At 36.7% G+C, this 26,813-nt stretch overlaps 1 protein-coding gene across 19 annotated transcripts in view; it reads left to right on the top strand.

Annotated features, from left to right (window-relative positions):
• Positions 1 to 26,257, top strand: part of ROBO2 (roundabout guidance receptor 2) — a 1,146,283-nt gene extending 1,120,026 nt beyond the window's left edge. For 9 of the 19 annotated variants that reach the window (XM_015247692.3, XM_072967628.1, XM_072967599.1 and 6 more), the window contains 6 exons: positions 2,779 to 2,984; positions 11,983 to 12,165; positions 14,382 to 14,555; positions 20,723 to 20,995; positions 22,781 to 22,981; positions 24,784 to 26,257. In XM_015247692.3, the coding sequence (XP_015103178.1) occupies positions 2,779 to 2,984; positions 11,983 to 12,165; positions 14,382 to 14,555; positions 20,723 to 20,995; positions 22,781 to 22,981; positions 24,784 to 24,785 (1,039 nt within the window). In that variant the 3' untranslated portion in view covers positions 24,786 to 26,257. The remainder of the gene's footprint in view (positions 1 to 2,778; positions 2,985 to 11,982; positions 12,166 to 14,381; positions 14,556 to 20,722; positions 20,996 to 22,780; positions 22,982 to 24,783) is intronic. The other 10 variants (XM_072967648.1, XM_072967640.1, XM_072967661.1 and 7 more) reach the window with 5 other exon arrangements.
• Positions 26,258 to 26,813: the final 556 nt, after the last annotated feature.

The raw sequence follows: 26,813 nt of genomic DNA, 5'->3' as shown, positions 1-26,813 counted from the left end.
TCATTGGCTCATAATACAAAGTGAGAGGGCAGTTCCTCCAAGACCAGGCTCACTTCTGACACTGTTGTACAAGTTGTTGAGTCCCCAACATCACCGTTATGTTCAAGAATTTGCTAGAAGGAGCCACAAAACTCACTGAAAGCTATTATACTCAAAGTTATGGTTTATCATAATGAAATGGTAAAGGTTAAAATCTACCAAAAGAAGAAATGCATGGGAGATAAAGGCTAGGAATTTCCAACTGGACAATTCCAGTTGTCCTCTCCCAGTGGAGTCATGGAAAGAATAATGTCCCATCAAAGATGCGTGACAGTATGCATGGAGTATCACCAACCAGGGAAGCTCACATGAGCCTTGAGTTTCAGCGTCTTTATTGGAGCTCCATCACAGAGACATAGGTAACTATCTGCATGGCTGACCGGGGTCTCTGGCCCCTCCAGAAGGGGAGCTGGTGGCGTATGACTCCAAGCCCCCGCCATAAATCATATCGTTAGACCTTTTGGGGGAGCCTCTGGCCTCGAGGTAAACAAAGATTTTATCAAACAGGATGTGCTAGTGCTTAGATATTACCTCTCAGGAGTACAGGGAAAAGACCTAACTTCTCTTTGTTCTCTTTATTTCTCATCATTGTTTCTGAAAGAATTGAATGAGTCTGTACTCATGCAGTGCTTAGTAAAGTACCTAGCTGTATTCTAGCTGTTGTTTTTCAGAGGGCTTGGGTTTCACCTGAATTCTTCACTGCTGTCTTTCTGCTCTTAGGAGGGTGCCCCACGTAGTGAGTGGTCCACAGACACTTGCTAAATGAGTGAACAGACTAGTTCATCTACACTTGCTCCATGTCCCCACACAGAGCAGACCCTGCCTCTTCCTCTGAGCATGCTTCCATTCAGTCCAACAGTCCTCCAGGATGTCACACTGATTCCCCGTGTAGGAGTTCCGAGTTTCAAATGCTCGCACAGAACCTTGCCCTACTGGAATGGAGGTGCCTCTCCATCTGGGCTCACATCTGCATCAAAGAAGTGTTTAAAAAGAATAATTGCAGGCTTCACCTCTAGGGATTCTGTTCATATTGACCCATGAAGTACAGCAACACAGTCCCTGTCACTAGAAGATATTTATAAACATTATGGACCCTTTTCTTGTTCATCTACTTCTGCTGAACTCAAGGAATACATTTTCACCCCTTAATGTGTTTTTGTTCCATCAAGGGGTGTCAGCAATGATGCAGGACTACAGTGTTGGTCTCTTCAGTCCTTCCTGGGACCAAAGTGCAAATTATTAGAGTAAAATGAATCATGTATATAAATATTACCTTGTATTCTCTTGCTCATGACTTGGCCTACTCCATCCCTGATTCACAAACAGAATTTGAGGTTACATGTTATACAAGATGTTGCCATCAACACTCGAGATTTTCTATAATGGTAGTTAGGAAACTTCCTGACTTTTCAATGAATGAGCTGTGATGAATGCCAGATAATAACTTAGAACCTCAAATTCCTAATCTGTTAATTTAAAGATGTGGGCCTGATGGTAGCTTCCAGAACTAATATGTTAGGCTCTGAACACTGAAAGATCTAGAATCTTGTTAACATTGGAGTTGGTCACAAGTTCAAGAATACAGTTGGGAGAAGAATATTAAACACATTCTGAAAGAGGAAATATTTTCCCCAAAATGCAAATATCAAAGAAAAATAAATCTTGTATCTTTATTCAAAAACGAATCATAAAATTATGTAGTACTTGTTTAAATCTCCCTTAGCAGAGGTCTTTTAAGCACTTTTCATCAAGGTGGAAAAAAAAAGACAATGTGTCAAAATATGTGCTATATTCACTCTTTAATGACAATAACAAATAGCAGACTTGCTTTCCTTCAGCATTTGATGGTTTAGAGAAAACTTCTAAGTAGTCACAGAATGAGCCCACTGGAATCCAGTGTCCAGCTCCACATTTTGCTAGCCCCGTGATTTGAAACAAGTCTCTTATATTTGATCTTCACTATAATAAGTTCTAAAAGAAAGATGATTATGCAAGTTCTATGTACTTCACAAGGTTGGGATTATCCATTCATTGCAGCTGATTGATTTGGCCCATCTAATGTTCACAACACAGAGTGCTGAGATGAATCTTTTCTGCCTTTGAGGCGTTTGAGTCTTTGCTGGGTCAGTGATGCAAAAATAAGTAGCTAGAACACAAAGTAGTCATGTCTACCCCAAACAGGGCTTAAATTTCCAAACACCTGGCCTGATTCCTGGGGGATCATGCAGGTAGAAAGCCTCGTAGGGCAGAGAACACGCTCCTGATTGGAGGGAGAGGATATTGGTATTAGGTTTTCATGGGACATCTTTGCTTCATAAAGGCCAGCAGGTCACAGGGGTTACACAGCTAAGCTGAACTTTGACAAAAAGCTGGGACCAGAATTATATTCTTTTTGGACAAAAAAAAATCATCTTTAAATAGGTATTTGTGATGAATATTTCTAATCTCCTTTGGGTGATTTATTTGTACAAAAATGCTGGGTCTGAATTTTCCCCTCTGTGCATCATCCCACAAGTGCCCATAAAAGATGGAATAGTCTATATTGTCATGGCTGTTTTGAATACACAGCCCGCTGGCTCTGCAGAAATAGAAGAAAGCATGATAAGCTCCAAAATTAGTTAATGGAGAGCAAGAAGACAAAATGAGTTACCACAGCACGCTGGCATGCTGTTTAATTCTAACTATAATTTGGTGGCATGCTAACCAATTATTTTTCTTTCCTTCCCATTTGAATTCTAGGCACGTCCAAAGCAATAATCAGCCTCCACAGCCCCCAGTTCCACCACTAGGTTACATGTCCGGAGCCTTGATTTCCGATTTGGAAACAGATGTTCCAGATGATGATGCTGATGACGAAGAAGAAGTGTTAGAACTCCCCAGGCCCCTGAGAGCCCTGGAGCAGACGCCCGGGTCCAGCATGGACAATCTAGACAGCTCTGTGACAGGTAACGGAACTGATTCTATAGGAGTAACTGACCCATTTGTAGCATTCAAATGCATCGAAAATCAAATACTTTCTTAAGTAAGATTTAGCCCACTCCATCTATTTCTGTAACATTTTTTAATATGTTAATATTAAACACAAAATTCAAAAAGGATTTGGGAGTACTTTTGCTTTGCTGCAGAAATGATAAGAAAATTCATGAAGTTTAAAAAGCTTTAAAGACATGAAAGAAAACTCAGTTATATCTAGGGCTTTCATGAAAAGTTCACTCTACTGGGGAACCAAGTCTACTACATAAAAAACCTTGACTTTGCGAAACGATATATTTTGTATATCGGGAGCAACATACACAGTGAATGCAATCTTAAAACGTTTCTTGATATTTCACTCTGTAAAATCATTCACTGATGAAAATAAGCAAGTCTTCAGAATAAACCTCTCCACGGTTGCACGAGATACTCTTTTCAGAGAGGAGGAAACGTATAGCCACCTAACCGTGCATTTATGCAGCTGACATTGTTGGATCCAATAAGTGCTCCTCTCCCAAGAAATATAGTTATTTTTTTGCTGTTTGCTCCTTTAACTTCCTCTGGCCCCCTTCACTAAGTGAAAGGCTGCAAAAGGTTTTCTCCTAGGATGATCACAGCATTGCAGCCTATTTCCAAGGATTTAAATTTATCAAATTTTATTGCAAAAACTTAAATCCTAATGTATACACAATGAGTATGGAGAGAAGGAAAAATTCTCTCTTCCTACTCAAGTAGGTGTCTATTCTTTTACACACAAAGTTGCCTCTTACACGACTATAGAGACATAACTGCGACCTGTGTGTTGCCCGGGTATGTCGCCCATCTTCTCAGTAAAGCACCCATTTCTATATTTAACTTCGTGATACCCTTCATTCTAGGAAGGATTTTACCACAACCCCATTTAATTCATTTTTACTCCAACAGCTTCTTGATTGGCATGGATTTTGCACTGCGTGTTAGATTTCAAAAACACTGATGGAAACTGCTTTATGACAGGGATGGAGAAACACGGGTACCTATATTCTCCCTCTGTGTGACTCCCAAATCACACGGTGTAATGCAGGAGCCTACACTTTCCCGTTTTTCTTCTTACCTGGGGGCTGTCTGCTTGCCGAGCTAATTAAGATTTAAGAACTGCAGATCTACTGCTGTGATTTGAAATCCAACTCCAACTGAAGGTGTCAGAGCAAAAGTTTAAACCCTTGAATGCAGAGAGCTAACTTAATAGGGCACTGTTATGTTAAGCCCCTTTGCCAGAATTTCTAGCATAATCTCCTTCAGGCTAAAATTCTGCATATTTTTACATGTCTCACTAATGATACTGAACTCGTTTCCATTAGGAATACAGTAAAGAATTGCAATGATAAAAGCCAGCCACAGCCTATGTAGTTCTCTTATTAAATATTATAATGTCAAGGATGATAAATGTATCTATAAATCAGGAGAATGTCATTGTGAACTTTCACATGCTCATCTGTTCATAATATGTTTCACCATCTAATGTGACTGTGGTTAGAAACACTCTGAATTTCTCCTTGTAGCTAGTATAATGTTCATTCCAAATGATGCTTTTATTGCCAAGAAAACACTGTTTTCCTACTTGAATTCACTGCTTAATTACTGCCATATATAAAAACCTCAAGGTGCTTAGGTATGTATTCCACAATAAGTTTATCCTGTGACTAACACCTCTCCTTAGGAAAAGAAGCTGCACTCTACACAAAAGTAGCCAAGTAGGAAACTCTTTTCTTTCTTTTTGTCTTTTTGGCTTTTCAGTAACTTTGTGGGGAAGATAAGATCAATGATTTAATTTGCTCTCTGGGGTGTAAATGTAATATAAGTAAATACAAGTTAAAAATAAAAGTAAATACATTTTTTTCCAAAAAAGATGTGTGTGTAGCGAGTGTAAGTGTGTACAGAATTGTGTGTCTGGATGTATAGACAGGGTTTGTGATCATATGGAAATGGTTTGTGATCATATGTAAATGTGTGAGTGCATGTAGGAGTGTGTACATGAATATAAATTGGGTCCTGGGTGTATTAGAACGTGTGTGCTCACATGTTCGTGTACATGGGGGTGGCCCTGAGATGAATGTACGTACAGACCAAATGTTACAGAAATCAACATGCTAATGAATATTGCTCTAACATGTTTATGTTTTCTTCAGACATTCAAGGCTAGTTTAATGGTGCTAAATGAGGTGGGCAATAAAACAAAGAATATTTCCATTGGCTTTTTATGTTTTTAAGATGGTAAGTGCCCACAGAGAGGATTCTGATTTTATCTTAATTTACTTTGTGTTCTAAAGTCATGGGTGGTGTGAGTACATTAGTCATTACGTTCATCTGAATTCTCTGATATTTTCATTTTCATGAAACTTATGACCTTTTTTTATTAAATAGAACTAACAGTTGTGTCCCATTCCCTGAAACTCTAACGCCAACCAGGATAAAATCCAGTGATAACAGAGATGGGCTAATAAGCCTCATATAAAATTATTCAGAATTCTACTTCCGAAATATGTTCTATTCCAACAACTGCCACATTAAGGACTGTCAGCAGTTAACAAAGTACAGAGCCCATTTTGTAAAGAAATAGATGTATTATTTTCAAATATTTTCATAACAACTAAGTAATTTATGAGGACTTTAAAATTTTTGAAATAATGGTTCATGAATGGAAAAGGCCAAGAAGAGAGGAAAGTATCAGGAATTCTGTAGCCCATAATCTCAGTGTCTGAGGCTGGTTGGGTTGGTACAACAAAATACCATAGACTAGGTGGCTTATACAATAAATATTCATTTCTCATAGCTCTGGAAGCTGAGAAGTCCAAGGTCAAGGTGCGGGCAAGTTGGGCTCCGGTTGAGAGCCCTCTTCCTGGCTGGTAGAGAGACGTCTCGCTGTGTCCACACATGACAGAGAGACAGAGAGAGAGAGAGAGCAATCTCTCTGGTCTCTTTTTATAAGATCGCTAATCGCATCATAATGACTCTCACTCTCATAATTTCATCTAAACCTAATTACTTCTCAAAGGCTCCACCTCAAAATATTATATAACCTTAGGGGTTAGAACATCAATGTATGAATTTTAGGGGGACATCAACATTGAGTCCATAAAACTCAGGAATGGAAAATGTGTTTTGAAAATCTGTTACATTATTTATTTATTTCCACAACAGATATCTATGGAATATCTTTTCCTTCCAGCCGCTTGGCTGGGTGTTTAGATTTAATAATAATAATAGTAATAATAATAACTTGCACATATATAGCCCTTACATGAAAGGCATTCTTCTGAACAGTGGCTTGTTTTCTTTCTGTGTGGCTTAGTGAGCTAATAATGTTTCTTACATTTTTAAACAGTTGTAAGAAAACAAGGAACAAAAAGAAAAAATATATGACAGAGACAGCAAAGTGGAAAATGTTTAGTATCTGGCACTTCATAGAAAAAGTTTGCTGATCCCTGTTGTATGTTAACTTATTTAATTGTCACAGCCCTATTTTTATTCTCATTTTATAGATAAGGAAACTGAGTCACAGAGGGGCTTAAAGCCTTTTTTAAGGTCACCCACCTGATAAATGGCATAAGAATGTTCAAAATCAGTCAGTCTTACTCTGAAGATAAATTATCATGATCCTTGCTCTGGAAATGCTCAACTTTCTTCTCATTTCTGGATTTAGCAATATTCAGGAGGAAAATGATTTCCTAGTCTGTCTCTCTCCTCTCCCTTTCTGTGTGCATGTATACATGTATGAATAAATATGTATTTATACAAATACAACATATTATATTACCTCTAGAAACATCAGTTTTCACCCCCATACACTTAATCAAGACTAAAAACAGTAATTTTTAGATGTCACGTTTATTAGTTGTTTTTCTCACATTAAGTTCTATATTCAGTTATAGTGACTCATGCTAACAAATTTCAACTCTATTAGCACTTTTTGAAGGGAATCACATTTTTATAATTTTTATTTAATTTATACTTACAATTTAAACCTTTTTGGTTGTAATAAAGTACAAAAATGTTTTGATTACATCACATCACTTTTTTTTTTTTGGTCTGGAAAGTAAACACAGAATTGTTTCAGTCTTCCAGAATGTGCTTGTAGTTAGTTCTTCCTAAACGCCAAACCCACCATTTTTGGGTAATGGGATGGCGGGTGCCTTTGATAATTCCTTCTTTGACTTCCATGGTGGGAGTCAAGGGTGAGTGTTTCCTGGATTTAATGACTCCACCACCACAGGGAAAAAGAAACAGAAAGCGATAGGAGAGCGGGCAGGAAGAAAATATCCTGAGCATGGAGCCAAGATTCTAACTGCCTCAGTGACCACAAAAAGTGAGGCTGAGGGTGAGTGGTGGGAAGTGAAATGAGTAAAAGTTTCCTTTATTTTTGGGCCCCACGTAAATACTATGGTTGAAAGGAAATCGGGGCTCTATATTTTCTGTATTTTATGTCTTTGGAGGTTTTTGCTGAAAGTCCCAAAGCAGATCGTTTTGAAAACAATAAAACCTGGCAGCATAACCACCTTACTAGACCACACAGCTTTTAGAGAATTGGCCACTGAAAAACATGACCTGACGCCTTGCTTTTGTTACAAAAACTTGAGGGAAATATTTTTGTAATAGGGACATTTCAGAGATAATGCTAAAAATCATTAAATAATTTTCTTAGCGCTCTGGTGTATTTAAAAAGACATTAAATACACACTTCAAATTTAACAGATAAAAGGGGAATATCATATATTCAATTTTTACTTGAGTAGATCCAGTTAGCAGATGTCAGAGGTCCCAAGGAAGAGATTTTTTTTTTTTAATTTCTTACTTTACTTTCCATGTATATTACACATTCCTTTCTCTCTGAGGAACGTAGGTGAATTGATGCATATTCAATATATCTGAGTGAAAGAAGGACTTCTAAAGATTAGGCATGTTTTTCTACATCTAGGCAGAGGTCAATATTTGTATTGATTTGTCCAAAGACACTTAGAGCTAAAGATTTTATTTAACAGATAGTTAGACAGATTGCACTTAATAGGAAGAGTTCCTGGATTAAATATTGGCTGAAAAAATGGGGGACAGCCAGTTTTGGTATCTCATAAAAATGGTAATGCAACAATTAGCAGGGTCATATTACAAAGCACACACTTTACTCTAGCTTAATGGATCTAAGGATAAGCGTCTATCAGCAAGGAAGGAGTTTGCATAAAACGACATGTAAATGAATTGATGACTGATCATAAATTAATTTTAGTGCTGAAGATGTAATGGAGACACAGCAAGATGCCACTTTATCATGGTATTTTACTGCTCGGTAACATTTGAGCAACAACTTAATGTCCTATCTGCAGTTCTTCTTTAACAGCTTGAATAAATTTGAGACTTTTTTGGCCTTTCAGCAATTTTTAAACCTGAGAACTTTGGAAAGATGGAAAATGTAAACACAAGTAAATCTGGCTATGTGACACAAATTCATTTTTCATTAAATGTTTAAATATGTGTTAATTATGTTTGGCTATAACATGTCAAATTGGTATGGATTGCTTGTAATTTGTGAAGAATCTCTGCCTGAGCTGTTTTACCTAAGTGCTCATTTCAATTTTCATGTTTATATTTACCTTTGTTAAAGAAAACTGGTTATCACAAAAATAGCCTACTTTCTAATTGATGAATCAATGTCTTTCTTTTCTTAGCATCATTGTCTTCCTTTTTTGTAATAGTTTACAGAAATCTTCAGATCATTCTTGGTATTTAAATCTAAAGAAAGAAAGAATGGTAGCCACAGAGAGGGATCAGTAATTGTTAAATAAATTTTCACAATTTTATAACATGGAGGAAATTTAAAATATGTTAAATACTTTTTTATTCATGCATATTGCCAATTCTCTTTAGAAATATTTCCTGCAAATGTCCCCATTCTTTATATCATATATATGCTGTATCTCAAATAGAGTCGATGGGCAGTCAAAGATAAAGACAGATGGACAAAGAGGGAAAGAAAAAAATTTTCCTTCTGTTTATTGTTTCATGTGTGTGTGTGCCCTCCATTTTGAAGGCAAACTCAACTATGTCACGCTGAGGGCTCTTGCCCCTCTTTAGTTGAAGCTGATGAGGTTTCCTGTTGCCCATCATGAGCAAATTTCTATGGCACACATCTCTTCAACTCTGAAATCATGTATCTAGTGTCTTTGTACTTACTGAGAGTAGTGAAAAGAAAGTATCTTTCTATACTGACCATCACCAACTGGAAGCCATGTCTTCCATGTCCCTCTCTTCCCAGGGAAGGGAATAAAGCATGAGAGAAAACTTCATGAATAACTGAGATTTCTGAGAGCATGGTAAGGAACATTAGTGATTTAGATAAAAACAGAGCAAAGACACAGAGACAGGGAAATAGTTGATTTGTTTAAGGATTGGCAAACGTGCATGTGGAAATCTTCACATGAAGGACTAATTACATCACTGCTTTCCCTCTTGTCTGAGTAATCAACAAGAGTTGACTGACCTTATATTCCTCATTTAATACATTTTCTAGAAGTTCTTATGGGTACATTTTTTTCTGTAACTAAAATAAGGCCGTTGCTAGGAAATTACACATGGAATAGAATCACATACAGAATTTATACTGAATAATGAAAATAGTGAAGACATCTAATTCATTATGCCCAATGTTTACTGAATTTTTACTGTGTGATGTCCCTGTATATGAGATACAAAAATGAATAATAATATAGTTTCTAATCTCCAGAGTTCCGTATATGCCACAAACTGTCATTTGTAGAGACCTGATATGCTACTGTATGCATACTGTTTAAAAAACACAGGAGGTAGGGAGACTGATTCTCCTAAGGCAGTGTTGAAGATGAGGCAGAATCAGAGTGATAAAACAGATGATATTGATTTGGACTATGAAGTTAGGTGGTGGTTAATAGAGTTAGTAACAATCCAGAAGTGAGTCAAAGGAATGAGAACTAACACCATAGAGGTGAGGCAATGGAACTGTGCAGGCTGTCAGAGGGAATGGGACTGCAAAGATAGGCTGGGCTGGATATGCAATGATCTCAGATACCTCATTTGGTGTTTAGATGTGGAATCAGCAAACTAGGTAAGGCTTGAATGGAATAACAGAATAAGAGATAAATGGTTCAAAAAAATAATTCGGATGGCAATGAGGAAGATGGAAGGGACTAGAAGGAAATCAATTAGGAAGGGCTTAGGAATGTAACTGGAGATGCAGAAAAGGAGATGGTTGTTTGGAGAATGAGTTTCAGAGAGTCAGTACAGGTTTTTTGCAGATGTTCAGCAGACATTTAGAAACACAGAAAACAGGACATAAGAGGGACCGGGACTGAACTTTCCCATGTTTTAGAAGTATCCTCAGCTCTAGGGTTTCACATTCTTCTGTGATCACTGACTGAATCACTTTGGTTTTTTCTTATCTACTGTAGCATTATATTGCAATGCCGATTGCATCATTTCTCCTTTCATTTTGGGCTATTGGTCCTTGACTTGTGATGATTAACTCAGAAATGGTTCTCTCAGAGGAGGCTCAGTTGCTGGTGTTATCTTGGCTTCCTTGCAGTGGCCTGTGTCAAGGGAATTTGTATGGAAAGTAAAAAGTGTATCTCTGTGCTTTTGGCACATGGAATCAAAACTCTATCTTTCTCTGCAACACTTAACACCCTTTTAACTTCTCTGATCCTTCCAACCCTTCCGGGTTCTGTTTTCTCTTGTCTCAAAAGTGCATGAACCTATGTTACTGTATCCTGGCCCTTCACTAAAAGTACAGATTCTCTATCATGACAACACTTCTAACTGTACTATAGTCTCTGAAATACTGGAGAAAAGGGGAAAGAAACCTATGGCACTTGACTTTAATCTCTTTTATGTGACTATATGTTGGTTTATTTCAAGATATTAAATTAGCTTCTTATAAATACTTTGCGCCTCTCTTTTTAAAAAGTTAGGGTAAGCAACATTTGGTATTTGATTGTGTCATACATTAATGGTACATCAACCTAAATAAATATTGTAATATTAATTGTATTAGATAATAGATTCAGGTCTCAGCCTTTTTTGGTCTAAGGAAAAAGTGTAAAATTGTAAATGACTTGCTAAAAATTAAGAATAAGCATTATTTCTCAGTATCTTTATATTTTGCAGCTCTTTACATAAAACTATGATTCTTTTCCTCTATGGCCATCTTGCATTTTGCAGAAAGATCCATATTAATATCAGTGTTATTCTTTATAATGGTTAATATTCTAAAATAAAGATTAATATTAAAAAGGAAACTGGAGTTCTTAAAGTAATTAGAAAGTGAAGAAATCCTACTGAGCTTTGAAAAAACTAGAACTTTCCAAAGAAAAATTTTTCTTATATTCTAAGTATTTGCTCTAATATTATTTATACATTTTTGATAATTCATATTTGTTATTTCCCAAGTAACTAACTTTTATTTAAAATCTTGAAATATTTCTAGCCCTTCTATAGTATGAAGTGTAGATTTCCTGCAAATTATCACTAGAGTCGGCATTAAATTCAAAATATGTTCATCCTATTGGTTCAACTGAGTCCTTGATAAATTGACTTTAAATACACCACCATTTCTTTCGGTAAAAATGTTTTTCTCTGAACTGTAGGCTTTAAAATATACATAGCAATTCTCTTCTGGAAAATAATGGTGTCATAATTTAAAGTATGTAAGAATGGAACCATACAGAACATGTTTCGTTCACGTGTTGCAAACAGATTCGGGTTTTAAATGAGCTTCATTCTTCTGCAGTAGAAATGTCCCAAACATGGATGATGCTTGCATATGGCTAAAGAAGTCATGATGAAGGCAGACTTACCTCAAGGAAGAGTGCGGAGTGGAGGCAGCCAACTTGTTCATTAGTATAGTGTGTACAAGCAGATGAGCTATCCACTATATACAACTCACTAGACAACTACATTTGTTTTTAGGTTCAATGGTAAATGGATGGGGCTCTGCATCTGACGAGGATCGTAACTTTTCTAGTCATAGATCTAGTGTAGGTAGCTCCTCAGATGGCTCCATCTTTGCCAGCGGCAGTTTTACACAAGCACTGGTGGCAGCAGCAGATAAAGCTGGTTTTAGGCTGGAGGGAACCAGCCTTACAAGAACAGGTTGGTAGACTCTGAGTCGACACTCTTTGCATGAGAGAATCTCGGCCTTTGGACACTGAGCTATTTATCTCCTGTTCTTTTTCCTCAGCGAGTCTGACTGCAGGGCTTTCTTTAACATGCATGAACATAGTTTGGATGCTCAGTTACTAGAACTCTCTTCTGATGCTCCCTTTGCAGAGCCAGAAATGGGCTCCTACTCACCACCCTCTAGTCTTTATTCCTCTTTCCCTTCACGGCTCTGCTGATTAATTGGAATATGCTTCCTTCTTACGTTACAGCTAAGCTGCAACTAAGATGGCCATTAAATTTTCAATAACTCATGCTTTGCAAAATTCTCACACAATCAATAAGTTACCCAGTGATTAAAATTATTCAGCTTTTATCTCCATTACTTTCCTTTGCCCCATTTCTTTCTGCAAATGCATTTTCTGGGAAGGCTTTCTCAGCATGGAGTGAATGGGTCTGAGGCTGTCAGTCTAACTGTTCAAATGGCTGATGGTCTTATTAGTTGTTTGGCTGTTAAGATTTTAATCCAATAATTTATTATCTGTTTTAAAGGATGCTAATTAAAAATACACCCACTGCATTTGCAAGTTGAGTAACATGATGACTACTCATGCATTGCTCTGTAGCACAATCTAATTTGGGTTTATGAGAATAATAAATAATAATATAAAAGACCAATTATGCAATTTTCCATGTTTCTGATCGTTATCTCAAAAGTAAATTTGGGATTCGCTCTATTAATAGGTCAGTAATTTTGTGATTATTTGTTTGACTGAAACTAAATAACTGGCATGATACATGCTGTAGCACAACTAGGTGTACTTCTTAAATGCACACGTCAGAAAGTTCTGATGGATATAGGAAATAAACTGACCTACCTTATGAAACAAACTAGTGAAATGCTCCATGCATTTTTGAAATCTTAATAGTATTCAAATAGTAAAGTAAAGAAAAATCATTGTGACCCCTCACTAAACTCTCATGTTATAAAAGTGAGTCTTGGATATTTTCTTTGAATCATACCATCATTATACCATTATACTATTTCTTTTGAGTATGCGTTAGGTATCTTCAAATAAAATAAAATGACTTTCCAAGCATTGCAGAGGTTTATTTTTCATATAGCATCTGAACTAAAATATGTTGTAATGTAACGGTTATTTGAATTTTCTTGCTTTTTAAGGCATAAGTCAGAAACTTAATGTTGCCTGAGTGCCTTTTTGTGGTCTAGCTATAAGTAGAGTAGCGAGAAAGTGCAAGGAAACTAATAAATTAGAAAGCATAGTACAGTTCTTGCATGTATGCTAATAGCTAATAAAGCATTAAGCTATATCATGTCACATTGACTTAAAATGTAACTACATACAATAATTTGTGGTGAAATGAAAACATACACAAGAGAATAAATACATGCACATAAACCAACCCTCTCACACCATAATAAACCTGTTATTAACATCATAAGATGTTGAAAATGTATTAGCTAACCTTTTCCTAGAATAAATTTACCTGCATATGTACACTTAACTACAAGAAGGGGACATGGCATATTTCCTTTTTCAATGAGAGGTTGGAGTTTGCTCAGATACAATACTATTCATCCGAAAACACCTATTGCACTGGGGATAGACAAGGTGATTTTAACCTGCTACCTATCCTATACTGTGCACTAATGTTTCTGCGTTTTCTGGTGAAGTCAATTTAAGATACGTGTCTGAGCAGACCTTTCATGTAAAATTTCAAATGGAATTACTAGAGGACATTTTTCTGTGCTCAAAGAGAGTTTGTAAGATTCCAAGGGTGAAACGTGTTTAAACAAATAAGACAGTGTACAATTCACTTCAGAAATAGCTTCTTTAATTTTAAGAAGTAAAAGCTGCATGAATTTGCATATATCTATGAAAATAGCACTAAGACTGTCAAAATTAAATAAAAATATTATCAAGGAATACTGAGCTTTTGGTTGGTGGACTTATTTTACTTTCATTTGTTTGAATTTTTTCAGTGGAGGGTGTGTTGGTTATAAAAATTGGACAAAATAAATGCAGCAGGGCATATTTTTTCTATGGAGATGCACTGGTATTTGGTATCTTCAAATGGCATCTCTAGGCAGGCTTAGAGGTTAGTCTTAGCAAGAGCAGAAATACAAGACAGAATCAATGTCTTATAATAACAGTCTCTGTACTCCGTTCCCTTTGTTTCCCTTTTAGGCAAAGCCTTTACCTCCTCTCAGAGGCCTCGGCCAACCAGCCCATTTTCCACTGACAGTAACACCAGTGCAGCCCTGAGTCAGAGTCAGAGGCCTCGGCCCACTAAAAAACACAAGGGAGGCCGAGTGGACCCACAACCAGCATTGCCTCATCGAAGGGAAGGACTGCCAGATGGTAGGTTGGTTTCCTTCTCTCTTGTCTCCTCATGGGAGAGACGAGCTCTGTGCGATCACTGACGTAGATGAAGGAGCTCTGGTAGAGTAGGTATTGCCTCGTCATGTAACCGGACTGCACACCCGGCAATGTGGTCTTATTAAGTAAAACGCCCTCCCCCTTTTTTTTTTAAACAATCTGGAGTTACTTCTACATTAGCCAGCCCCAAGAAATAAATATATGCCATACCGTTTTGCAATGTTGGTTTTTCCGCCATTCTGGCATTTTCCATGAGTGCTTTTTAATGAGCATTCCCTTTTAAGATTAAGGAAGAAGACGTAAGTAGCCTGTGCACTTGCCATGTTGTTGGATCACTTTTGAAATTAAATGAAAATATCTTAGACGGCATTTCACACTTGGAAAAGACTGTGAAGTGATTTCCAATTTAGTAATTATCTAGTGTCGTGAATTCCAGGGCTAAAAATATGCTACAGTTCATTTGGTTGATGGGTTAGTAAACTTTTTTTTCTGAAATATCCAGATAGTAAATATTTTTGGCTTCAGCGAGCCATGCAGCCTCTGTCAAGACTACACAACACTACCATTTTTTTACTATAGTGCAGCAGTAGAAAAAAATAAATGAGCAGGTGTGACTTATTTCCAGTAAAACTTTATGGAAAAACACGCACTGGCCTAATTTAGCCCATGGGCCACAGCCTGCTGATTTGTGTCCATCCTTTTATTTATGTGTAGCCTCCTATCTTTGACTGTTTGCTTAAACACTGCTAGTTTCAGGAAACACAATATTATTGGAAGATGTCCTTGTTCAATAATGAGTAGTGCATCAGCTCTATGTTAAACTTAATCCTCACGTGTAAATACGCAAATAAAAGTATTTATCCTAAAGTTCTATCTTAAGGAATAGGTATGATAATGGATTGAAAGAGCCCACTTTCATGTGGGGCCCAGACGTAAATTTCTTCCCCCTTCTCTGCACCACCTCCTACAAGCCAAAAGCTTTTTTCCTGAGATAGTACTACTAAACACCAAAGGCTTGGATCTAGCCAAACTGCACGCTGAGACTATCTGAGGCGCTCTTAGAATACACCCTGGAGGTTCTGATTTAATTGTTCTCGGGTGAAAACCAGTCATGGGTATTTTTAAAGCTCCACGGGTGAGTCGAATGTGCAGGCAACTGTGAGAAGCTACGGCCACTCCTCAGCACTCGTCTCGGTCCCTGAGACTTGCCACTGTAGGACGGAGTGGGGCCTAGTGGGAAAAGAAGGGTATGTTCTTCACTGGTTTGGAAGTAGGTCTTTATCTGGAAGACCAGTCATTTTATAATCCTAGGAAGACTGTTAAAGTCAAAAATAACTTGGTCCAAGAGCCTTCAGGTTCACTTTATCTTTTCTGCTTACTTTGTTTTCATTGAGAAGGGTTTCTGTGGAGTATGGGGGTAAGGGTACAATCAAGATTTTGATTCTCTATAAGTGGCTATCCTGCGGTGAGCAAAAATGCTTACCACTGCCTTTCTGCCTCAGATGATCTGAACATTAGTTGGGCACTTAAGGCTATCTATAGTGTTGATCTCGTTCCCCGATACGCTAGTTACAAACCTCAGCATTAGTACTTTTGTGTAATTTTCCTACTATGAATGTCAAGGAAAGAGGAGGGGGAAATCCAGGTCCCATATGTTTTTTTGTGGCTTTTCTGAAATGTTTGAAGATGATATCCAGAATATGTGAAAGCTATAAAATATGAATCAACAAGATAGAGAGTCCTTTTCTTTCTTCCTAAAACTTTCCTTGAAAAATTTTTCAGAATGTCTGGCTAAAGCAGGCTACCTCCTAGTTGAAAGCATGACCAATATTATTACTTATCTTTCTAAAATGCAAACAGGTTCCTAGCATTTCAGATTTACCAGCATTCCAAAAAAGGTTAGGGATTATATGTTATTAAGGGATTATGCGTTATTATATGTTATTATGTAGATACATTTTGGAAGTAGTGATCTTGCAGAGGAAATTTTGGCTCACAAGTCTTCCCAAGTGTTTAACCCAAAGATATTTCAGTTATGATACAAGGATATTTATTTTGGATGCACTCTGTGGATCATCCTGAAGAATACTGCTATTTCACAGCAAATGCATGTGTCATAGCACTGATACGGTGTGAGTCTGTGCATCAGTAACAAATCTGTAGTATTTATATGTAAAACCAAGCTGTCCTTTTAGGGAAGGTTGCTGTCTAGGCGCACTCAATGAACAGACATTTCACACTAAAAGTTTTGCATTATAGATTTTACAGTTGTGTTTCATGAGTGTATTAATCAGGGTAAGTATTGTTAGCTGCTATACCAAACAGCTTCTGTCCCTCAGTGGCTTAGCACAGTCAGAGTCTGTTCCTCAAGGACACAATGATTTATAAAGGTCAGGGGGCTGTCCTCTAAGTGGTAGTATAAAAATGTATGCTTCTTAAATATTGGGACACCATTATTTTCAACATGGAACCTTTTTTAGTTTCTGAGCGAGAGAAAGAGAGAACATAGGTGATTATTTGGAAGTTCTGTGGCCTGGCCTGTAAGTGGCACCTGTCACTTCTGTTTCATTGGCAAGAACTCAGTCACATGGCTTCAGACTAACTACTGGAGTGGGAAAGTAATCTTTCCTGGTGTCCAAAAAGAGGAACTGGTAATGGTGGGATATGTCGGTCTCTGTCTCAAAGATCACGCAAACACCCACACACATATTAAGAAGTGTTCTTCTCCCTTGAATAAAGCTTCATCTAAGCAGGACTTGTTCAGTCCAAACTGTCTATTTTTTTTTTGTATAAAGCCAGAGGGTATGCTTAAAAGCCAATACATCGACCAGTACTGAACGAAGGAGGCAGCTAAAGTAGTTCTCTATCTGTCAACCTTTTTTCCCTGGGTCATCTCCTTCCAACCTGTTCTCCCCTCACTCCTACTGTCTGATCTGAGAAGTAGTGCTTGCCCAGATCTGCCACAATCCACCTTTGACTTTGAGCAAATTTCTTTATTAATGAATATATTCATTCAAAAATTTATTAAGCACATACCAAATTATAGGCCATGGGAACCATACAGACAAAACTAGAGCTTAAACTCCAGTGAGAGAAGTTTATAAGTGAAAAATAAAAATAAGTATGATGAAGATAAGTGGGAAAAAATAGAGGGAAAAAATCATAGAGAGGAAGTTGAGAGGTACAAATGTGAGAGGAGATATTTTTAAAGTAGAGTGTTCAGGAAAGGCTTACCAAGATGACATTTGAGAAAAAACTGGAAAGTTACAAGGGAAAGAACAATGCTGCTATCTGAGAAAAAGTCATTCCAGGAAATGAGAACAGTGAGTGGAGTCCTGAAATGTTTTATTGAAAGGAAGAGGAGTGTGACTGAAGCAGAGGGAACAACAAAACAATGTGAAGTCAGGTGAGGCAGTGAGGGCCAGTGTTCTGTAGGGCCTTTAAGCTTCTGCAAGGACATGGCTCTTTACTGTGAATGGGAAACCACTGAAGGCGTGTGCCTGCCTGTGTATGTGTGTGCACATGTTTAAGGCAGAGGAACAACAGGATTTTCCTTATATTTTTTATAAAAAAGAAGTCATTCTAGCTGTTATGCTGAGATAGACTGTGCTTCTCTGTAGAATTATGGAAACCACACGGGAAATTGTAGGAGTAATATCAGGAATAGGCACTAGAGAATCAGTGGAAGCAATGAGAATGGTTGAATTCTGGGCATAGTTTGAAGGCAGAGCCCACATGATTTGTTAGTGACATTAATAAAGGCTCTAAAGCAAGGAAGCCAAAGATTACTCCAAAGTTCTGGCCAACTTGTAGTAACTGAGATGAGGAACACCAGAGAGGAAGCATATTTGGTTAAGGAAGGTCTATAGCTCAGTTCTGATGTGTGAACTTTCAGTTGCTTTCTAGACATCAAAGCTGAACTCTCCAGTATGAATTTAGTTAGCTGAGTCTGGAGTTCACAGAAGCAGAGATCCAGGCTGGAGATACTTGATTTCTTTGTGCCTTCTTTTTCCTACCTAAAAAAAGGGCATAATAATGGCATATATATCATTGGACTGTTGTGTGCCTGACAAAAGCAAATCCTCAGTAGGCCAGTAAGAGACTCTTTAGCGAATTGATTTAGTTGAAATGAATCAACAGAGAAATGAATAATAAATTTAATTTAAGTAAACATATTTGATTACGTACTTTTATTTTTTTCCACAGCCATTCTTAATCTCATCTTTTTTTCCAATTTGTTTATTTCAACGTGCGTGTAATGTTCTTTCTTCTTAGAATATACAAACTCCAAGGATATTACTTAATTATGTAGCCATATAATTTCAGGTTAAATTAAATAGTCATCAGAATTTTAGCTAGCATAAGCAGATGCCATTTGGGCCATTTTAAAAATTAAGCTGCTCTGATGGAGAATAAAAATCAATGACAAGATATGTTGTTTTGGAAGCAAATATAATCATTTTTCCCTCCTGGCAGTCTTAAGTACAATAACTCAAATGAAATAATTAATTTGCATTTATAATAATACATACTGAAGGAAGTCAGTATTGAATATAAAGGAAACACCAAACTCATTGGTGGATTATTCAACCAACAGATCTCTCAATATTGGATTAGCTTTTCATTTTGGGAGAAGTGTTTCAGTTGCAACTTTATTCTCCCAGATAGAGATCTTGTTCCCTTCAGTGATTAGTAATTCATAATCTAACAAGAGGACATACATGAGCACTGGGAATGCTGGGAACTCCTGAGCAGATGCTCAGGAGGTTTTCATTGTCAGTTCAGTAGAGGACCATATCAATTTGCTCATAAAAGAGAGTATGAGGCTTCTTAAGAAAGTCTTTAAAAGGAGCTACTTAGCATTCTTTAAAGAAACTATCTTTTGTACACAAGAATTTATGCTTTTCCCTTTTAAATTTCACAAACAATATTATGAGAAACAAATGTGCCATTACTAAACTGGTATGGGAAATAATTACCTATGTTGTATATAGTATCCTGTCTTAGTGATAAAAATAAGTATATTATACATGATATTTGATCCTTTGTGAGCAAATAATATAATTGCTGATACTTTAAGGATCAAGAGCATTCCAAAAAAAATGAGAAGAAAATAATCCAAAAGAATGTTAGAATGTTTAGAAAATTTCAAAATCAACAAAGTAATTTCAGGACTAGTATAATAGTATAAATTGTACAACAGAACTAGTATAATACTAAAGGAAATATGAAAGAAGGGACTATGATTTCACAATTGAAGACATTCAAAATGTAGAATGGTCATGGTCTGAAGAGCTAATAGAAGGAAAATGAGAAATTAGCTGAGTATTGGAACTTTTAATTTTTTCATACCTGATACATAATGTAAAGAGCTTTTATGAAAAATTATCTATCCCACTGCATCACGAATGTTCATGATGCATTGTCTACTCTAACACCATGAAGCATATTCTATCTAAACTCTGAAAGTTGGTTATTACTTATTAAAATTAATACATTGGAAGATTATAATATATTAGTTGTAACTCATTAGCTAGCTCATGAAACGAACAGCCAGAATTGGTTGTCAGGCAGAATGTTAATTGCATTTAATAAATGTTAGCTCAACCCTTTGACTGTTGCTAAATGTGCCACATACTTGGGCAAGGGCAGTCACATGCTGCGGCATATGATACGGCATACAATTCTTAATTTCCCGAGGGCAACATTTCCTGTGGAGATTGGCAGGGCAGCTTTCATTCCTCTCAGGGCCTTTTATTAACACAGCGGCTAGAATTTCGAGTCATTTTGTGTCATGGTATTTCTACTTTGGCAAGGTGGCAGTGGACAATGGATTAGAGATGGAGAAACCATGAACTTCCCTTTACACCTTGAACATTAGCTTCAATGTGCAATTGAAAACACTCTCCATGCATAAGAGTTGGATAAAACCAGTCGATTTTATTTCAAAGACACTGTGATCAAAAGATGGCAAAGAGATCAGTGATGTGCATTGTGGATATAAATAAATGACCTTCCCCACCTCCCGCCCAAATTTATTTTGCATGGGTGATACCTTTAGGAGGGCAAGAGTTTTTCTTCATCTTGAATTAAAACCTGTATTTTTCATTACATCTTAGTCCATTCTAAACATTATTCAAAATTTTTAGATCTTCCACCACCACCAGATCCCCCTCCAGGTCAGGGTTTAAGGCAGCAAATAGGCCCGAGCCAGCATGCTGGTAACGTGGAAAACTCAACAGAGAGAAAAGGAAGCTCTCTGGAGAGACAACAAGCATCCAACTTAGAAGACACAAAGAGCTCACTGGATTGTCCAGCTAAAACGTCCCTAGAGTGGCAGCGACAAACCCAGGAATGGATAAACTGCACAGAACGCCAGGAAGACACACGGAAAGCCCTCCACAAACAAGGTGTTGGACCAGGTGTGTTCTGCACAGTCCCAAGAAAGTGTGGACTTTTACCATTTTGTTTTTCTACCAGGTATTTTAGAAGTGCCGGTTGCTTAAGGGCGCCTGAAATGCATCTGCCTGGAATGACTCACTGAAGTCAGAATTCCGCCTCACAGCTCCCAGCACATCCCTTAAGGCAGAATCCAGTGGGGGCTGTCCCTCGAGCTAACCTCTGCGTGGGGTCTTTGAGCCCAGGAGACCTCCAGGCTTCATCTGTGGTGCTCAGGAGGCCATTTGATTTTTCTTTTTTGCCTTTTAATGTTTATACTGAGTACTTTTAAGACCATTAAATTGCATCTTTAGTATCAGTTGAATCTCTGCCTTCAATCAATTTAGTCATTGCCGACTGAAGTAACTAGTCATTTTGAGAGAACTCACTTCAGTCAAATGGCTAAATTAATGGGAATAAAGTTGCAAGTAAGTACGCAATCACAGAATGCTCACGTTAGAAAAGGTTAAACTGGGCCTGCACTTGCTCCAACTAGTTAAATTTAGTTGATTGTTAACACTTCAATGGGAAATGTTTTTGTTTATAAATCAAGCTTTCTGGAAACGTCACAAAATAAATTTCATGGCTTGTGGTTGGATTTTTTTGTCGGGGGGATGTTGAGCTGGATATAGAAATGTATTTTCTGGAACATCTCTTCTTATGTTAGGATTCACTGCATATTAAAACACACACACACACACACACAGACATACACACATTAAAAAAAGAAAATTGGAAGAGTTTTCTTACCCATTATTTATTCACTTGGGCTCAGTCTTTTCAGATATGTCCTCTACATGCATTCTCAATAATTATATTTCATCACAACTTGTTTATTAAGGTTTTAGAAAATATTACTAGGAAAGGGCTGAAAGATGATAATATTAGTATCTAGATATAGTGAAACATTTAGGAAGCTTACATCATTAAGGCTGCAAGAAAAAAAATCACGAGATTTTTGTCCTTAAAGACTATCTAAGAAGAGAAATACTAAATTCAGTTAGCATTTTTTCAGTCATCTAATCACAGTAATAATAACCTGTACCAAGAAAAAAAAAAAGCAGAATAGTGTGGAGAGGGAGAGAAGGGAAAAAAGAAAGAAGGAAAGAAAAAAACAAGCAAAAACAAAAAGGAAGAAAGAAAAAAAATTAATTCCAAGTATTAAGTAATGCACATCGTGAATTGTTTGTAGAGAGATGGTTCATAAAAAGAATATTAACACTATAAAAATGAGTTTTTCTTTTAAGGAAATACACAGCCTTTCAAATAATATATTTGTATTCCAAGAAACAATAGAAATTTAAGAAGCTTATATTATTAACTAATATATAGTTCTTTACACTGATTGAGAAAATGTTGCCATAATTTAAAACAAAAAACCATATTCCTTCCATCTTAATGGAAAAATTAAATTGCAGCCTCATTGAACTCCAGAAATTATTCTCAAAAGTGCTTTTGTTAAACAACAGGGTTGATTCATTGTATGCAGATCTCTTTTATAATGAATTTAAATCTTGCATATGATATATAGTATCATATACTTGTCCCAAGATCTCTTTTAATTTAATCATGCTTCAGTTCCTCTCATAGGAAATGTTGCTTGCACATGGAAATTCCTTTTAATATCCAGGCCTTATTAAGCATCTTATTTTTAATTTTACTAAAGAGTGAGATAATAAAATTGCCCGCCTTGAGCTTAATATTTAGAGTTAAGTTTGTTTTGCTTCCCTGTTGCTGTTCAACTCAGCCCTTTGTGTTTCTTTTCTCAGAGGAGACCTTGGTGCCCTACAGCAAGCCCAGTTTCCCATCTCCAGGGGGTCACAGCTCATCAGGAACGGCTTCTTCTAAGGGATCCACTGGCCCCAGGAAAGCCGAGCCCTTGAGGGGAAGCCACCAGCGCAATGCCAGCGACCTTCTTGACATAGGATATATGGGTTCAAATAGTCAAGGACAGTTTACAGGTGAATTATGTAAGTGCTTTGGGATGTTTAACAGGCTAATGTGATTCAGAAAGAATACGGGGTTAGTAACATAAGGGAGGAAAAAGTTTTCCTCCACCCTCTTACTGTTTCTGACTGGGTCTGAAAACCAAACTGACAGACAGATTAGCAGGAAAAAAGCATACAAAGTGTGTTGAATTTTAACATGTATGTGGAAGCCTTCACAAGAGAATGAAGACTCAAGGAAGTGACTGGAGCAGGAAGTTTTTCTATCCTTTTAGACAAAGAAGCAGTAAATGTGTAAAGATTTTATAAGACAGAGGGGTGTGAGCTATGGGTAGTAAATGGTGAAGAAGTAACTAAGAAGATAAGGGTTAGTTTAAGGAGGTTTGTGTGTACAGATTTCTCAGCCCCAAAATCACCATATCTGGTGACAAGAATGTCTTGCCTCCTTCGATACAGGGAGGGTACCTGTCACATAGGAGTTTTATGGCCTGTTTCAGGGAAGAAGGATGAGGTGGGAGATGTCAGGGTGACCTTTCTGCTTCTGCTGTTTTTTCAGACTCTCCCACCTTAAGAGATTCAATATGCCAAGGTACTGTATTTTGGGGTGGCTTGTCCTGAACCCCATCAATAACATTGCCACAATAAACACATTTCAGAATTGCGGAAAGCTTGCTTTACTATGAGAAAAAAAGAAATTATGATTTTGAGCAGGTTTGATCATAACAGAGACCATTGCCATTTACATCCATCAGATAAATATTTCTTCTGTTTCAAGTTTGAAATATTCAATATAAAAATTGCATAATTTAGGCAATTAATTTAGGAAATTAATCTTAATACAAGTTAATTAAACACAGTTCACTCTGTAGTTTTCTTTGCCTTTTTAACTGAGCAAAGTAAAGAAATGCAGGCCCCTTGGTAGTTTGAAGAACCTCCTTAGGAATTCCTCATTCCCTCTTGCTCTTCATTTATTTATTGTTTTAAATTTAGACGGTCAACCTTAAAAAGTTAATCTTTAATTGCAGTTAATTTGTAATACTTTGATTATAAAAACATATAAATACATTTCTCTTTTTGAACAGAAAACTGGCATTGCTATGTGGTATAACTAATCTGCTTTCCAAATATCAAATACTAGATAATAGAGAAAGGTAGGATCGCACAGTATGTCACACACAGTAAAATATGTTGAACTCTTTGTGTTAATTTCATCATGAACGTTTGCAACTTCACTATCCAATGGCAGAATTATACTTGCTGAATATTTTCAACAGCTCCTTTGAATTCGGTTTATCTGAAGGAATAAACTTGAATTCCAGTCTTCTCAACCTTTACTGGTTATGTGAAATGAAAAAGTAAACTACCTTCCTAATCTATTTCCTTATCTAAAAAAATTGTGTAACTTATGCTCACATCTCATACTAGGAGATGCCATGAGATAATGAAAAGTAAAAGTGCTTTCAAAATTAAATTCCTTTATTAATGGCAGTTATCATGATTGTTGTCTATTACTAATCCAATTGAATTAAGATACGTTTATAATTTTTAATTTGATTCAGGACTCCTCAGATTTTTTTTTAACTGTTGGAGGAGTTACAGTCTCGTAAGAAGCACAAAAATAGTCTACTTGTATTCTGAATCTCCAAATTTTACGATGTTTCTTCTTCTTTCCCTTTCCATAAGTAAAATTTCTTAAATTCGCAACCTCTCACAATCCAAGAGGTGACCTTCTTTTGGTATCTGTGTGCTTTGCTTTTTGTTATGCTGATCAGGATAAAGAATACTTAATGCAAACTTATTTCTGATTTTTTTTCATCTCTTTATAGAGTAACTGAGAGGAGACATGCAAAGCTGCTCTGAAGGACCATCAGGTCTGAACTCATGGAAGTGATGACACGAACAGTGCAATGAACAATTTCTTTATTTATGTACTATTAAAAGAACTGTAAATGCAATGTAAAGACACACAGCCACACACACCCCACAGATATTTTACTTGTGTTCTCTTAAGTACACCACCCACCTTAACTCTTTCTTGTCAGGAGTATATAAAAAAAGAAAGAAAACAAAGCTCGCCCTCCAGGAAGAAAAGGATTTTCCTCTGTATATAATTTCTTTTGTGCATTGCTATGCAAGCTCACTCTTTTTAGCTCTGTTCATATTATTGTCTGTTCTTATTGGTCTGTTGTACTATATGTGAATTAATAGGCTGTGGTGCCATATATTAACTTTTAATTGTGTAACTTTTATGTTTAAATTTTGCACTGCGATTTTATTTGGTGATAAGCACAAATCTCTACTCCTCGTGACATGAAGAAAAAGACTGAATGTGAAGGGAGTTTCTGTACTGTAAGCTAGGTTGGATAATGCTGGTTGTAACCAATCACATTAGAGGGTTTTCAGTTGGGGTGTAGAAATAGGAAGATACAAAGGAACAGTGGCGTTGGCGAAGTCTTCTTTGAACATCAAGAATTGAGTCAATTAAAAAAAAAGCAAAAAGGTGGCTTTTACTATTGACAGAAGCAGGAGTCAAAAGAAGGAAGTTGAAGTCTTAAGACTGAAGAGGCATTAAGATACACAGGTAGCAAAGATGTACTAAACTTGCTAAAAATAAAAAAAGGAAATTAAAGTTATATTTAGAATCAACTTGGCCTGTCATTGTAATTGACCCATCTGATAATTACAACAAGCAAATGGAAATTAAAGTGTTTTCACAAGAGCTGTATCTATTTTACAGTTTTTTTAAAAAGCATTTTCTGAATTACCATAACTAATCTCTCCAGCTTATTGAGTCAGGATATAATATAAAGTTCCCCAAGGAAACAAACAAAATGAACTCTGGAATATCTAGCAAATAGTTAAAGAGGCAATTTATTATTAGGACATACTCGGGCTGCTTCCAAATGCAAAAACTCTATTGCAATATCTTCTTTCATCTTCTATTAAATGTACAGTAACACACTAGAGGACAGAGCTGCATCACTGAAATTCACGACTTTTTAAATACAATGCAGTTGATATACAATTTTGTGTTTTATTTGATTAAAAAGTGAAGTTCATGCCACCAAATGTATAGCCAAATTGTTAAGTGCTTAAAAAGCAGTGCTCAGAGTATGTTCAGTTCACAGTAAGTAGATTTATTGGATTAAGTATTTTATGGTACATCCTCAGAAATTGGCTACCAACTAAAATATGTTCGACCCATTTTGAATGAGTAAATCGAAAAGAAAAATTTTAAAGAAGAAAAATGCATGTTTATACACTTTTTAAATAAAACCAAACCTCGTAAGTGGACATTAATAACAGTGTCCTGCCTCATTTGTTTTCACGACTTTGAGAACAAGAAGTTCCCAAACATCAGTCATGTATCATCTAAATGGCTGTGACTTTGAAACAGATGTTGGCTACTGTACATGTAGAGTCTATCAGTCAAGTAGAAGGCAGTTTTGCTGAAATGCCCACGTGTGACATGTTTCCATGTGCTGCCTATACAGTTGTAAATTCTGTTTCTAGTTATACTTCCTCATGTTTTTCCTACGATGTGTTCAGTAGTTGGTACTCTGGAAAATATTCAATGTAATGACTAGGATCAATTCCAAAATACGGGACGAGTTTGAATGACTGTTCAAAGTCTGTGCATTATTGGCTCAGCCGCCAATTGTGGGTCATTCTGGTCAAGCAAAGAGAGGGCATAATCAAATGTTTCCATCTTTTTTATTCCCTGAGACTGCATCAGCACAGGCGAGAGTAGAGGGACATACTGGTCTTTATTGGCCCCAGAGTCTTGGTCCCATAGAGTTCATTTCTTCACAGAAGAGAAAGAATTCTGAGACACACTTATTAAACCCTTTATCAA

This window comes from Vicugna pacos, chromosome 1, assembly GCF_048564905.1.
Source record: "Vicugna pacos chromosome 1, VicPac4, whole genome shotgun sequence".
NCBI lineage: Eukaryota > Metazoa > Chordata > Mammalia > Artiodactyla > Camelidae > Vicugna > Vicugna pacos.
The sequence above is the reverse complement of the archived record's forward strand: the minus strand, read 5'-3'. Positions and strand labels throughout refer to the sequence as shown.